A 15535-nucleotide genomic window follows, 5' to 3' on the forward strand; every position below is an offset into this window, starting at 1 on the left:
ATGCTATTCTTGACATCCCCTTGACAAGAGTACACTTTTGCTCTTTGCATGCACTAGTGAGGATCATAGATAAATTGGTTTATAAATATGTGTGTTTTGCTTATAAAATGCAGCCAGCTTGTGATGCCCAAGAAACTTGTAAAAGGGTGGAAGAAATATTATCTCGGATGGTTTTACATCAAGGCCAGGTAGAAATAAATATTATCTCGGATGGTTTTACATCGACGCCAGGTAGAAATAAAGAAGGATGAAAAAAAGTCGAGAGCAAGCGGCAATGTACCATGCAAGCCTTACTTTGGCGGCTCAAAAGCAAGGAAATTCCTCTCTGCACCATGAAATGAAAATGGAGAACTACTAGTACAATAACCAGAGAAATATGAAGCATGGAAAAAGTTACATATGGCCGTTCCTAATCAAAGCAATGGATGAAAGACTAGAGTAGCAAAAGCAAATGTGTGGATTGCTCTTGACAAATTGGCAGTGCTTTTGCAGAAGATGACATTTGGACCAAATGATTCCCAGGAGTTTAAGGAGGTGATTGGTATATTCTATGCATCAGTTCTTTTATATGGTTTTAGAGACTAACTATGATTATGTTGTTTATTGATGTAGCATATATTGCATGCTCATGGTCCTTACTTTGCAAATGAGGGAAGTTTAGCGATATGGTCTACACAGGGCATGGAGCAATCTCATTGGCAAGCACGATGTGCTTTCCAAAAGACAACTGCTCATGGAGGTGGAATCTATGATATCAATCCAATGAAACAATTACTTCTATGGTGGTATAGAAAGATAGTAATAAGGTTAGAGGAGAAGAAATCTATGTCCAATGGATCATAGGCAATACACAGAGTCATATGTGAGGTAAGAAAGGCATGATTTGAGAATTCATCAGGTAGAGAGAAACATGATGAATGGTTGAGAACTCAAGAAAGAGAGGGAAGCAAAAAGTGAAAAACCCGAGAGTCAAGTGTTTCAAATGAGCAAATGCAAGTTGAAACTCTGTAATTTTTTGTTGATGCAAGTATTACTCTACTTAACCAAAATGGCTTTTACATAGAGCTTGTAAACCAATGTGATATATCACCCATAATCTCACTAACTATAACCATAATATTAAATGATTTTATGTGTGAGAGTATATGCATACTTGTGTGTGAAGAATTGTGTTATTCTTAAAGTGGACTAAAGTATTACTTAAAAGTGCTTTATTATAAGTGGCGAGACTTATACATTTTATAGTCTTCTAGCTTTCAAAGCATGGCACGCACCAAGAAAAGTGCTAAGAGGAATCCTACTAAGACTCGCCCAACATAGCCCCACGTCAATATACCAACGGAGACTGATAGTGAGTGCACTCAATCTGACAATCTAGGAGGCACTAATACAAGTACAATGCATCCACATCTGCCACATCACAAGAAGTGTAGATGGAGAACAAGCACTGCTGCTCTTTGAGAAATAAGGAAGTATTAGAAAAGTACAAACTTAATCATACTGAGGGCGCCATTTGCAAGACTGGTGAGAGAGATATTGCAAGATCTCCAGCAGCGAATGTCTCGTAATAGGTTTTGACTTAGTTCTACACAGTCAGCAATGTGTAGTAGCGATGGTCACCCCAAGCGTTGCTAGCTCTTCAAGAAGCACCTGAGGCATATTCGGTGGACCTCATGCATGATGGTCAGTTGTTGGCAGCTATTCATGCGAAGCGCATCACTCTTATGGACAAGGATCTGAGACTTGTTTAAAGGATTCGTAATAATGGCAATGCCTTCAGTTTGAATATGGATAATATGATTTGAGTAAATCATATGATGCATTGTAAACCTGTGTTTCAATGTATTCTATGAGAAGTGTTTTAAATATAAGTACAATTTGATGTTTCTTAATATCTTGGGTGTGATTATCTTTTTTCTCTTGTATAGTTTTTCAAGTTTATCGAAAGCATTATTTTTTTGTTCATAGGCCTCATATGGATTTAGGTTTTTTCACACGTATGCATGAAAGACCATAAATGTATAAAATTTCAATGAATTTAGAAATTTTAAAAATTTTATCTTTACTTTAAAAATTAGATTATTTTAAACATGTAACGAAGTTCTAGAAACCCTTGGGAGTTAGTGAGATGTTGCATCAGAGGGGCTCTTATAAATAAGGAAATTACTAAATATAATAAAAATTACTAAAAAATTAAGAGTTATTTATTTTCATTCTATAAAAATATAAATATAAGTTATATTTTCAATTTTTGAAGTTATAAATAAGGAAATTACTAAATATAATAAAAATTACTAAAAAAATTAAGAGTTATTTATTTTCATTCTATAAAAATATAAATATAAGTTATATTTTCAATTTTTGAAGTTATAAATATAAGGTTAGAGTCTTTCGTTTTCATTCTATTCGTGTTTTATCTTCTTCAAGAACATGGCTCGCACGAAGCAAACTACCAAGAGGTTTGACCCCGTGAAGGTCAGGCCCCCACCACCACCCACACGTCGCAAACATTGGTGGAGACCCTGGCACCGTCGCTCTTCGAGAAATCAAAAAGTATCAGAAGACGATAGACCTGATCTCGAGGAGGCCTTTTCCTCGCCTCATGGAGATTATGGATGATTTGAACGCAAGTCGACTAGCATCGTCGGGTTGAACAATAGTGAGGCTCCCACACGATGGACAACAGTAGCTTTGGAAGCTCTTTAAGAGGTTGCTGAAGCTTTTTTGGTGGACATATATGGTGACATAGTGTACACAGCAGACCATGCCAAGAGAGTCACCATCACTAACAAAGATATACGGCTAGTTCTACGCATGCGGTAGTGGAGGGAAGATTATGGTGATGATGAGCCGTAGTTAAGGGTCTCATGTATATTTCACAATGTAATCTCATGTGATCAAGATGTAAATGCTTTACTTAATGAAAATATTTTTTTTGATCCTTCCCAAGTGTCTACTTGTATTGTGATTTCAATTTCAAATTAATGATAAATATTATTTGTTGGTCGCACGAATACAACAAAACTTGAAAAATATATTTTTATTAATATAGAAACTGTTACATCATGACATAGAAGCAAGTACAAATCCTAAACTCTGTGCCTCTTAGAACTAGGCTCAGAAGAGTCAGTAGGATGTTTAAGCGAAGGAATTACAACAAAATTTCCTTCGAGCTTGAGCTGGATAGCATGATGATCAATTTTCCCAGTGGCAAGGCCTAGGCCAACTAGTGAATGAATCTTCCCTCCACGCTGAGCTTCGAACAAGTATAGGATCTTGCAGCGCTTCACAAGCACCACCTTCTCTAAGCTTGATTTCACATGCATAGGCTTGAATGTAGCACCTTTGTTAAAGCCTTGATCTTCATTAGAGAGACTTGTTCATTAGGGGAGCATACTTTGTGAAAGACAATAATGTCTTGGAAGATTTTGCCAATGTACTCCTTCAAAGCTGCATCTTGGACTCTTCCTCCGCCATCCCTTGTTCCAGCAACTCTAGATGCAAACTCATCGACATAGACAATTTCCTGAAGAAAATATTTGCATGCAAAAATAAAATATCAAAAATTATTTTAACATACATTTGCACGAAAAAGAATATTTGCGAATGAGATGAAATTGTTCGTGCTACAGATGCAAGGCTATCCTCACCAGCCTTCGGCTCACATGCCAGTAGGCTCCTGATGCATCCCAGATTACATGTGTGGGGTCCCTAGGCCCCTGAGGCCCCACACCAAAATTTTTAGGAAGATTAAAAAAAAAGAAATTTACGTACCTTCTCAGCCTCATCATTATGTTTCCTATCCGATGCAGCTAGGTCTACCCCCAGGGATCTCTCTATGACCATGTATAGGGTCCAAGAGGTCAATGCGTGGTCGAGGTCCAAAGAGATCCTCCTACAGCCTCTCAAATTTTGCATTTAAGATATCATATTCAGAAGCAGCTTCTGCAGCACTTCTTTGGATGTGGATGATTACAGAGACATCATCCATGCTCGTGCCATCGTATCGGCCAATCTCAGCTACTTGTGGAAGGACATCCATAGTGTCAAAGTCAATGAGGTCTTCATCAACATCCCAGACAAGGTGGTAGTAGAGCTCTTTCTCCCTCAAATCCTAGACCTCAAGGACATCCTACATGAGAAAGTACTCAATACCATCTATAGTGATGGCACTCAATGATGCAAGTTTTGCATTCTCAGTAGGATGGGCTGCCTCTTGGTGGATAAGCGACAAGTCCAAAGACAAGCTACGTGCCTCCTCTTCTTGTTATCTAGGACTGTCTCCTTTGGCTCCTTCTCTTCATATGTGAGAGGCACCATTGGCTCCTCATCATTCTCCTCTTCAAAATTAGAGCATAATATATAAATAGCAAAGGCAATATCTCACTCCGATGAGATCGATCGGGTTTGCCTCCTCAAAAGTGAGGGGCACAGAGGTAGATCGGAAGGGGGGGGGGGACATGTGCAAGTTCTCTTAGCACAACCTTTCTATGGTTTTCACCAGTCCTCATGGAGAAGAGGAACTCTAGAGGTATCCACCGAGCAGTGGAGTCAAGGATAAAGATTGTGATATCATCACATCCCGCGCAAAAAAATGTAAGCACTGAGCTATCGCGCTCTAGAGTTCTAAATATATTCTCTAGCTCATTACTATAACAAAACCTAGGGTAAATCTGTCCCACATCTGACCGTAACAGGTTTCACTCATCCACTGTACGAACGTAACGTGATGAGAAGCCATGGTGAAGGCGTAAAGGGAGCAACAAGCAAGGTGGATAGAAAGTGAGAGATAGAGAATGCAATAGAAGTGAATGAAAATAACCCCTACTTGAACTTATAAATATAAATTTATATATTATTTCATTAAAACTTTAATAAAGTAATATATATTTTATTAAAATTTTAATGGAGTAATATTTATTTCATTAAAACTCCAAGAGCTCCAACACATACTGCATGAGGAGGTACTCCACCCCTTCAATGGTGATGGCACTCAATGAAGCTAGTGGTGGGTCACGACTTTGGGTTTCGTGAGGCTGGATGGATGCAATTTATACTTATGTTTATTATTATACTTAAAATATCTATAAACTTATATTTATTTTAATACCTTATGTTTATACTTTAGTAAATAAAGGACACTTAAAAAAATATGATAAATAATAAAGCATACTTCTATTTTTGGTTACATATTATTATTATATTATGTTATTTACAAAGTTACTTATATTATTATTTACACTTAAATATATACTTAAAGTTATATTTATTTTTATACTTATATCCATAAACTTAAAATTAATGACACTTCATTAAAATATAAGAAATCATAAATCATATTTATAATTCTAGGATAAATAATTATATTATTGTTTACACTTAAATATATATTTATACTTATATTTGCAATTATACTTACTTATACTTATCTTTATTTTCTTACATATTAATAGGTTCGAAACACAATAGACGTATAAAAACCATTACAAATTATGAAAATGAAATAAAATTAAATTTACAACACTTTTAGAGAAACAATTTGTAATATTCACTTGGAAGAATAATAATTACATGGACTCTATAATTTCAAGGATGTGTGGAGCAACACACGGCTTGCATGTTTTGCATTGCATGTTTTGCAATGTTCACTTTGACTCCCAACCTTCCTAACATCTAACTTGAAATAAAAATTACAAAGGGGATCATTGGACATGAGTTGGATTTCCTGCCTCAGAAAACTAAGGGGCCAATGACTTTCTACATTAACGCTAAAAGGGTCACGACCCTCCCAAAGAATATTCACATCAATGAGTTCTGAATGTGTGCCATCTCGTATGTCTTGGTCTAAGCTAAGCCACTCCCCTCGTAGAAGTCGCCACCTCCTATATACTTGAAGCGAACGTACAAAGTTTGTCTTGCAATGTACCTGTCATAAAAACAAACAACCAACATAAAAACAAAAAAATAAAAAATAACAATCAACAATAAAAAATCAACAACAAACATAAAAACATGAAAATAATAACAATCAACTGATACGGTGTCTTGCAATGAAGTACTTATTATGAATAAAAACTATAAACGATCAACAGCACTGTATTGTTAAAGGTAACATCTGACTTAGTGATTCTGCACTCAATGATATCATCATGGTGAGTTCTCTTGAGATGCCATGACTCACCTAGTAATTGAGTCATCCAATTCTTAGATGGGCTGTATTGATACGTAATCTTAGTTTTCTTTACTACTTCACAAGATCCAAATAAATGTGCAAACAAACCAAATGGTACAAACCAACTTAGATGCACATCTCTAGAGCCTCTGGAGGGTTTCATGGCAGCATGAACATCAATTTTTATCTTTACCCTACATGCCTCTAACATGTCTAAGCTAGGATTATACCATTCCTGGCTAGACAACGGTGGAAGTGGAATGTACTCCAACTTCTGTCTCTCCACAACATATGTGGAATCATAAAAGTAAACATTCTAAGATGCCAATTCGCTTGCACTCTTGTTGTCATAGATCAAGGCACCTTTCTTTGCATGTAAAACATTTAGCTTTCCACTTAAGCACTCTACATTTTACCATTCATGTAGAATGGATATAAAGCTACAAGCATAAACATGCTTGTATTAAAATATGCTTGGACTCAAGAACAATAACACAAAGCATAGAGATATAAACTTACTGTTAGGCTTATTTTCCATACTGAAGTTGTCATGATGCACTCGAATCTCTTTCACTACAAGACACTGCTGTCATACACGCGTTCAATACACGCGATAAGTTACGGGCGCGTGTATGATCGCGCATGTATATGAGTAGTATCGGGCGCGTGTATATTGGCGTCTAAATTCGCGTGTATTGAAGTTTCCGAAACACGTTTACTAGCATGTGTATATTGGCATCTTAATTCGAGTGTATACTGGTTTCAAAAATGCGTGTATCAATGTATGTATATACACGCAAATATGCACGCGTTATTACACGCGAGAATTTTATTAAGAAAAACTCCATTCCTTTACAAAATTAAAAACTATTTTCTTTAAACCATCTTATAGTACATTACAGTATATATCATTACACAATCCCACTACATGCATTTATAACAACGAAATATATTCAAAAATAAATCATGAGATGATAATTAAAAGACAACATATACAATCGAAATGTCATCAATTTAGAATGATACAGTGATGGATTGGTTAGGGTTCGATCTCATCTTCAATAAGATCCATCCTTGCCAACAAACGATCAACATCAATATCCATTTGATCAATTTGTAAGGCTACGATTAAATTTATTCCACTATCGATATTCTGTCCACCCATTGATAATGGTATCGATGTCTTGATCATCCTCATCAACATCACCATCATCCTCAATGGTAGGGTCATTCTCATGATCATGAGAAATGGCACGCTCATCCTCATTATCATGATCATCTCTTATTTCTTGATCATCGATCACAACATCTTCATTGGCATGTTCGACATCATCTTCATTGCGGCTTGTTACATCCTCCATATGCTCCATATCAGTGAATGTATTATACATCACTTTGGAACGTGGTGCAATAGGGATAACGTACCACCATTTAATGTCATGCACCATTGGCAGATAGATAACCTACTCAAATACACATACTGCAGTAATTAATTAGCATATCAAAAGTCAACGGTGCGAGCTTAGATATATATGTACATGAAACAGATTAGTAAAAAAATGCATACCTGCTCACATTGTTATGGCAATACGAGCCTATCTTTCTTTGTTTGCCAAAACTTTGTAAAGTCAATAGTTACATAGCCACTTGCATGGCGTTTTATCGTTGCATTAGGCCCTTTTTCCACCACATTCATTTGCCATTTGACATCCAAGACATACACAAAGAAGCGACGAAAGTCAAGCCTAAATATGTCTTGGATTGTGCCACAATAATCATCCATTTTTTCATTAGCTCCCTCAAAACTACTAATGACACCGCAATCTTGTGTATTCCTCTTTTCTTCAATTCTTTGTGTTCGAAAATGCTTTCCTTCACACCATATAGCATTGAACATAGTGCACTAGACCAAAATAAAAGCAATATTTGTGTAAGCAATGTGAATAAATATTAAAAGCAAATCACTTACAACTAATGCAAAACATTAGTTCTATGTACCTTTAACATTAGTTCTATGTACCTTTAACATGCATCCTCGTGCATACTCCCATTCTTCCGCCGTGATATGCAGCCCCTCGCCGCTCTCTGCTCCCTCTATTTTCTCATGCAACCAATCAACATGGATATCATTCGGAAGTGTTGCTAGATGCTTAGGGTACGCCTTACGAGAGCCATGTTTCCTCTGAAAGAGAGCTCTTTCTGCTTGCCTTTTTGTCTTTGCATCCTCATATCTTGTAAACCATCTGCTCATCACATCACTATTAAGGATGCAAGTGAAATTGAGATCATCAATCAATGTTTTGTCAATTACTTTACTCTGTCCTTTTCCTTGAGGCACAATAGAGGTCATCCTCAAGTCCTCTTCATTGCTCCATAGTCGTGGCTAAGAGCTATCCACCTAACCAAGAAATTCTGAAATATATACAAGAGACTCTTGTATCAACCAACCCTCGGCCATGCTTCCTTCGGGCCTTGCACTTTGCCTCACAAAGTCTTTTAAGGTCTTCATGAAGCGCTCTAGGAAGAACATCCACGTGCATGCACAGTGCCACATAAAGCAATTTCGTCCACTAAATGCACAATGAGATGTAGTTGACTTATGAGAATGGTTCGCGAAAAAGTCTCCTCTACCAAACAAACCACCTCCACTGCCATAACACGCGCATCATCCAATGTGGCTGGATCAATTGCTTTAGTACTAACATATCTGAAAAATAAATGAATAGTACGTTATGCCTCATGCACGTTCTTTTTGCAAGGTATAATGAAGGGTGCTCTGACATGGATTTTACATACCTCACAAGCTCGCCCATTTTATAAATACATTTTTTCAAACTCTTATTTGCACAATGGTCGATGCTAGTAGGTAGTATGAACTGCGTACATAAGAGCAAATGTATATATGGTTTATGGCATTACAAAATTTAATCTCAACGTACAAGACTTGGAAAACACTTACTTGGAGCATCTTGTGCCAATCGTGGGACTTCAACCCATATAGTTACTCAACGCCTCTTTTCTTAGTGGTTGTAAAGGCTCCCTTCAATGATCTCATGCATCCAGTGGGAGTATGCAAAGTGGTGATGGCCTGCTTTACCTGCTTCTCCTCTTTCTTTGATATAATCCATGGTGCAAGCGGAAGACGAACGTGCCCACCCTCCTCTCATGGCCAAGCTTGACGCATACGTCCTGTGACCCGCAAGTCCTCTCATACGCTAACATTGTCTCGTTTACCAATAACATTTTGAAAAAAACAAGATTGAAAAACATTACTATACCTGTTCATGCCATCTCAAGGAAGAATATTTGTAGACTCCCAAATACGCTTCTAATCTTTTGCACGAAGTGTTTGTGGAGGAATGTTTAGGATGATCTGACGGGAGAAATCGATGATGATTATCGAATATGGTCTTACACAAACCGTCAGCATACTCATGTACCAATGAAGGGCCACAAATAGGACATGTATGTTTACTCGATGTTTTCAAACCTATTAAAATATAAATATAAGTTAGAATAATAAAGTCAATAGTTAATTAATATAGCCAATAGTATTAGAGTAGGGAGGTAATTAGAATTCTTACCAGAACAATCGCTGTATCCTGGAAAGTCATGCATTGTCCACATTAACACTGCTTTTAAGTCGAAGTGTCGAGAGGAGGGAGGCCTACTAATGTCCACCACCGCAACACCTCTCCATAGTTCCTCCAACTCATCAATCAATAGTTCGAGATAAACATCCATACCCGATGTTTTCAAACCTGTTGATCCTTTGTCCCAACCACACATTGCGATTACGATAACGCATTGTCTCATCCTCACCACCAGAACTGCTTGAGGAGGTTGATAACATCCTATGTACAAAAGAGCAAACACAAAATCATAATCAATTTTTAATGAAAGTATAAAAATTTCTATAAATCGCGTGTATCAACGCGTCTACATCCTGAAAATTACGTGTATCAGCGCGTCTACATCCTGAGAATCGCGTGTATAAATGCGGCTACATCTTAAAATCGCATGTATATATGTGGCTACATCCTTAAAATTGCGTGTATAAACACAGCTGATTTATTATACACGTGAAAATACACACACTGTTACACGCGACGACCTGTCTATACCTTAAATAACCCGCCGCCTTCTCCAAAAAAACATTTTCAAACTAAGATTTCCTCTCCTTCGTCGTGCCGCCTCTTCCAACAGAGCACTAAACCTAAGTGCAAGGAGCAGACAAGGAGCAGACACGGGTGAAGGAAACCAGCCAAAAACAAGACTCACTTTTTCAGAGGTGAGTCAGTTTGTCCTTTGTCCTATCTCTTTCCTTCCATTTGTTTATGCTATTGTCTCCGTTCTTCTCCTTCTCTGGTAGTACTTTTGTGAACGATTGTAACACAGGGCTTTCTTATAAGGACGATTTGTCGGAGGTCGGTTGCTTTCAAATTTTTTTTGGATAGGCCGCGTGTAGGAACGCGTGTATGTCTGCATGTATGCTGTTTGCACAGACGTTCACGTGCATATAAGGGTGGCTATCCTACCGAGAAACCTGCCACCACTGCACACAAACGTGAGTGGAAGGAGGCAGAGAAACGGGCAGAGGGTGGCATGAAGAGCAGGCAGCATGTGGAGGCACGACGGATCCAGATGAAGACCATTGGATCTTCGCATTTCGGATCTGGCCGCGTCGAGTCATGGGAGGCAGAGTTCGTAAGTATCTTGCCACTTTATTTGATTGTTTACTTAATTCATTGATTCTATGATTGTTTTAATCTTACAAATTGTGTTGATTATGATACAGCGACGGGTTACGAGGAGGAAGCCCACAGCCCACGATACTGGGTATGCTCGTCGACATAGCAGACGTGACACGTGGGCCCTCTTCAGAGCCGAGGGATGTATTACGGACGCGCAGTTTGAGATGGCCATGAGACCATACGGTCGACACGTACTTGAAAACTCTAAACGAATGATTTTGGTTTATTGAATTATATATATATATACTTATATACTATATATTACTTGAACAGGCACAAGCTGCTGCTACACCTGCTAATGATCCTGCCACTGATGATCCACCCACCACCACTGCAGACATTCCGACCGATGTGAGCACTACTCATCGGACATTCCGACCGATGTGAGCTCATTTGATCATGGAGGGAGCAGCGAGTCATCATCTGGGTCTAAGTAGTACTCAGACTTATAGTATCACATTCCATATTGAGGATGTGGTTGTATATATATTTTTGTTACTGAAGCCATGGGCTACTTCGACATATGGACTCCCTTGTATATATGTGTACACATAAAATTTTGATAGTAATATTGAATCATGAATTGATAGTATTGCATTCATGTCTGTCTTGAATCGTGTATTGACAATGTATGCATTTATGTTGTTCTTGTCTTAAATCCTCCTCGTGGATGGTGCAATGCACCAAAAAAAAAATCCAGAGAGTGCTATTGGTGGGTGGTGTTGGAATGCTGGAACAGCATTCAGGTACCAAATAGTTTTTTTTTTGCTCTCTGTTCGCGTGTATAGACGCATCAACTCTGCAGAAAGTCGCGTGTATATACGCGGATACTCTGTGAAATGCGCATGTATAAGCGTAGCTAGACTGGCAAAATGCGTGTATACACCCGCGTATCAGCGCATCTAAGAGCAGCTAAACCGACAAAATGCGTGTATACACCCTCGTATCAGCGCGTCTAACTGCTTCTATACACGCGCTTTTACACGCATGTCTCTGGCCGCGATGATACATGCGCTCATACACGGGCCCGTTAATTTTTTTCCACAAGTCATTTTTAGCGGCTAGGAGCGCCTGAGCCCGATTCCTTGTAGTGTTTGTGCATATAAACATGCTGAATGAAAGCATCGATTATTGTACCATTGGTGCGTCTCTTAAACTCTATGATTCTATCTTTCTATTGTTTGTTGGGGTTTGTTATATCTTTGAGCTTGAACTTGAAACTCCCATGAGTACTTGGTCTCATTAACATCCAATTTAACTTAATATATTGATCAAAAATCCAACTATCTTCATCATCTCTCCTATTAAACACCTCCACTGTGTGAATATTACTGATATTCCTCCTCCTTGAAGACATATACACAAATTAATAAATTAGACTGCATGATTAATAAATATCTGTGTTAAGATTATAAGCAACAAATAAATATTATAACAACAAGGAATAAACAGAAACCTATTGCTTTGATTCACACAATCTTGTTTCTTACAACTTATGAAAATGAACATAAACATATCAAGACAAAACATAAACAAACCCTAAACCTATGATCATTACTCACAAGTATTTTATGCCACTTAAAATCAAGATAGTTATTTATGGTGTAGAGAAGATTATAAGCAAGAAGTAAAGATTAAAATAACACGAAATAAACAGCAACTTACTGCTTTGATTTGTACAATCTTATTGCTCACAACCTTGCTCCTATGAAAATAAACAACAACACATCAAGACAAAACATAAACAAACCTATCTTACATCAAGACAAAACATAGACAAACCCTGCACATATGATCATTACTCATAAGAATTTGATGCCGCTTCAGATCTAGATAGCTATTTGTGGCGCAACGAAGAGAAAGTTCATGTGAGAAAACATACATATACTCATAGAGGTTTTGTCCAAATGAGATGAAATTTTATGAGGAGAGAGCTATCGTGGAGAGCAACATACCTGTAAAATTTCATGAAGAAAGAACTAGAGCTGTAGAAGATATGGCAAAATTGAATTCTACTAAAAAAAGGGGTGAAATGAAAAGGTAGTGAAATGCAAAAGGAGGGAAAGTAAAAAGTTAAATATAAAAAAAGAAAAAAATAAAATTCGATTTTCAAACTTCCATGTGCTGACCACAAGGCACATCTAACATGAAAGATATGCAATCTGACATGAAATCTAACATTTCTCTATTTTTTAAAGATATGGGCTCTATTATTTTATTGTCTTAAGAGATTTGGACAAAGATATGATATAAAACATGGATCTAGAATCCTAGCTCTCTCATTCGTCAAGCCAATCTTTTTTTATTCACTCCTTAAGGGGCAAAATGGAGAGTCTATATTTTTCCTAATGAGAACAAGAAAACACTTATAATACATTGGCAACTAGTACAAAATATTGTGAAAAGACCCTCGCCTAAGTTAAGTTTTTTCTGTAACGCATTAGCATGAGAAATGTCCCCATTATAACATTTCACACGGTCTATAAAAGATAGACCTTCCTAAATAATCAAAAAATGAACATCATGTGCACAACTTGTTTCAACTTAGGTTTTATAATTTTAGCAAGAATAGCCATCATGTAGATGTCCACATCTAGAGAAAGATGTTTAGTCCTCAATCGATCACATTCCCAATTGATATATGTCTATATCTTGAGAAAGATGCTACTAGGCCATAGTACTTAATCGATCGCATTCCCAATTGATAGATGTCCAATCTTGAGAAAGATGCTACTTAGCCATAGTCCTCAATCAATCACATTCCCAATTGATAGATTCATCACCAATGTAAATCATGTCCAAAGATTTTAAAGGATTTAGGGTTTTTACCTCTATTTTCCTGAAAGCATTTGGATTCAAGGTCATGGTGCTTCCATAACATAGCCTTAATAAGTGAGATACCACAACAAATTGATAGTAGGTCCATTGCATAAGGTGCCACAAAAAGCAACACATATTTTCTTAGAAAAAGTGATTGAGGGGAAAAAACAAACTTCCTTGAAAAAAACATAAGATGCAAAGACACACCCCAAAACTCAAGATTTTCCATTTGGTCCCGTAATTCTTAAAGTGATTTGGGGTTTTTACATTTATTTCCATGAAAGCATCAGGATTCAAGGTCATGGTGCTTCCATAACATAGCATTAGTAGATGTGATGCACAAGTGAACTAGGGGGGAAAATACACTTTACTGTGTTTTTCATGCTACATTTACTATCACCACAGTCAGATATAGTTACTACATATGAACTCTTGGCCATCATCATAGTTACGCACGGAATGCATGCTAGACTCAGCAAAATGAAAGATTAATTAAGCCTTGTAGAAAACACAGTTCTTACAAAAAATCGCGGACAATAGCAGCATCCCATTGTCCGGGAAGAAAAAAACGTTGACGCTCACGCTCGTCAAGTGGACGCGTAGTGGCATGAGCCGTAACCTGCACACAAGAAATGGCCGGCCAGATCAGGTGATGAAGAACACTAGGTGACAAAGAGAAGGAGGAGTGAGGAGTAAAGAACTTACTGGGATCGGCGTGGACAAGCACAGCCGCACCCTGGAAGTCGCAGGTGGCGCCTACATTCTTGTGAGCCTGCCAGTAGGCGTTGAAAGCATAAGATGCATGGGAGGATAGGGTGTTAGGCTCGTAGCAGGGCTGGCCGCGCATGATGGCCTGGCAGAAGTTGGCGTTCATCGTGCAGGCGTAGAACAAACCCGTCTCCAGGGTTTTAGGGTCCGCATCAGGGATAGCCACACACCACTGGGGGCCTGGTGTAGTAGAAGGAGAAGGTACAGGCGCTGGTGGAGAAAAAGAAGGATCTCAATGTGTTAGAACTTGATCGATATCATAGATATTAGCTAGAATTATATATGTAGAAGAAAACCCACTGCATAACGCAGCTATACGTACCCGCTAGAGCTACTCTGGTCGTGTAGGCAACGAGCACGAGCAGGAAGCACGCGAAGCTTGGAGCTCTGGCCATCATGCCAAATGCTATAATGACGAGAAGGGGACACTCTCGTTTAGCATTACGCACCCAACCTGACCTCGTTTATATACCAGGAGGAAGGCCAGCTAAGGCGGTGGGGTTGGGCGCACATATTGAGGGCTTTTTATTTCGGCGGCAGGGTTTTTTATATCGATAGAAATGAAATTTTAAAATGCGAAAATCATAGGAGTGCTCGTGCTTGGCAAATTTGAGTCTCTCGATCAACAAGATTTCTAGAGTGACAAGAGAATTTCACGTGCGTAAGAATTTATTCTCACAGGGGATTTTCACGTGCATGAGAATTGATTTTCATGGGGGAAGATTCTCACATACGTGAGAATGTAGGAAGATTTCCAGGTGCATGAAAATTGCTCTTCGTTGTCAACAAGATTTTTACATGCATGGTTTATAAGCGTATTCTTTCAGCCCTCCTAAATTTGAGTAATGTAACTCCAAAATTCTTGGAGGGTGATTATGTAATTAAATAAAGCTAGGTCCTAAGTGCATGCTCATGCAAAGAGCGAGTATGCGTCACATATGTTTTATATTGATCTTAAGCCACCCAATCCAGAAACTGAAATAACAAGTGCTACCATGAAGGACGTGTCTCTACAAAGAAG

The 15535-nt window shown here is 38.1% G+C and overlaps 1 protein-coding gene across 1 annotated transcript; it reads right to left on the reverse strand.

Moving 5' to 3' along the window:
• Nucleotides 1-14292: 14292 nt before the first annotated feature.
• LOC147635391 (major pollen allergen Ole e 10-like) lies at nt 14293-14909 on the reverse strand. Its single transcript, XM_086802260.1, has 3 exons — nt 14837-14909; nt 14452-14745; nt 14293-14365 (listed from the first exon to the last, which is right to left on the reverse strand). The coding sequence occupies exons 1-3, from the start codon at nt 14907-14909 to the stop codon at nt 14334-14336; spliced, it is 399 nt and encodes a 132-aa protein (XP_086658386.1). The 3' UTR covers nt 14293-14333.
• Nucleotides 14910-15535: the final 626 nt, after the last annotated feature.

Source organism: Cibotium barometz, chromosome 9, assembly GCF_041138505.1.
Source record: "Cibotium barometz isolate CiBa-2024 chromosome 9, ASM4113850v1, whole genome shotgun sequence".
Classification (NCBI taxonomy): Eukaryota; Viridiplantae; Streptophyta; class Polypodiopsida; order Cyatheales; family Cibotiaceae; genus Cibotium; species Cibotium barometz.

Coding starts and splice junctions, on each gene's coding strand:
- LOC147635391 (XM_086802260.1), bottom strand. CDS start 14,909: ATGGCCAGAGCTCCAAGCTTCGCGTGCTTCCTGCTCGTGCTCGTTGCC. Junction 14,746..14,836: donor GACCAGAGTAGCTCTAGCGG/GTACGTATAGCT, acceptor TAACACATTGAG/ATCCTTCTTTTTCTCCACCA. Junction 14,366..14,451: donor GCTTGTCCACGCCGATCCCA/GTAAGTTCTTTA, acceptor TCTTGTGTGCAG/GTTACGGCTCATGCCACTAC.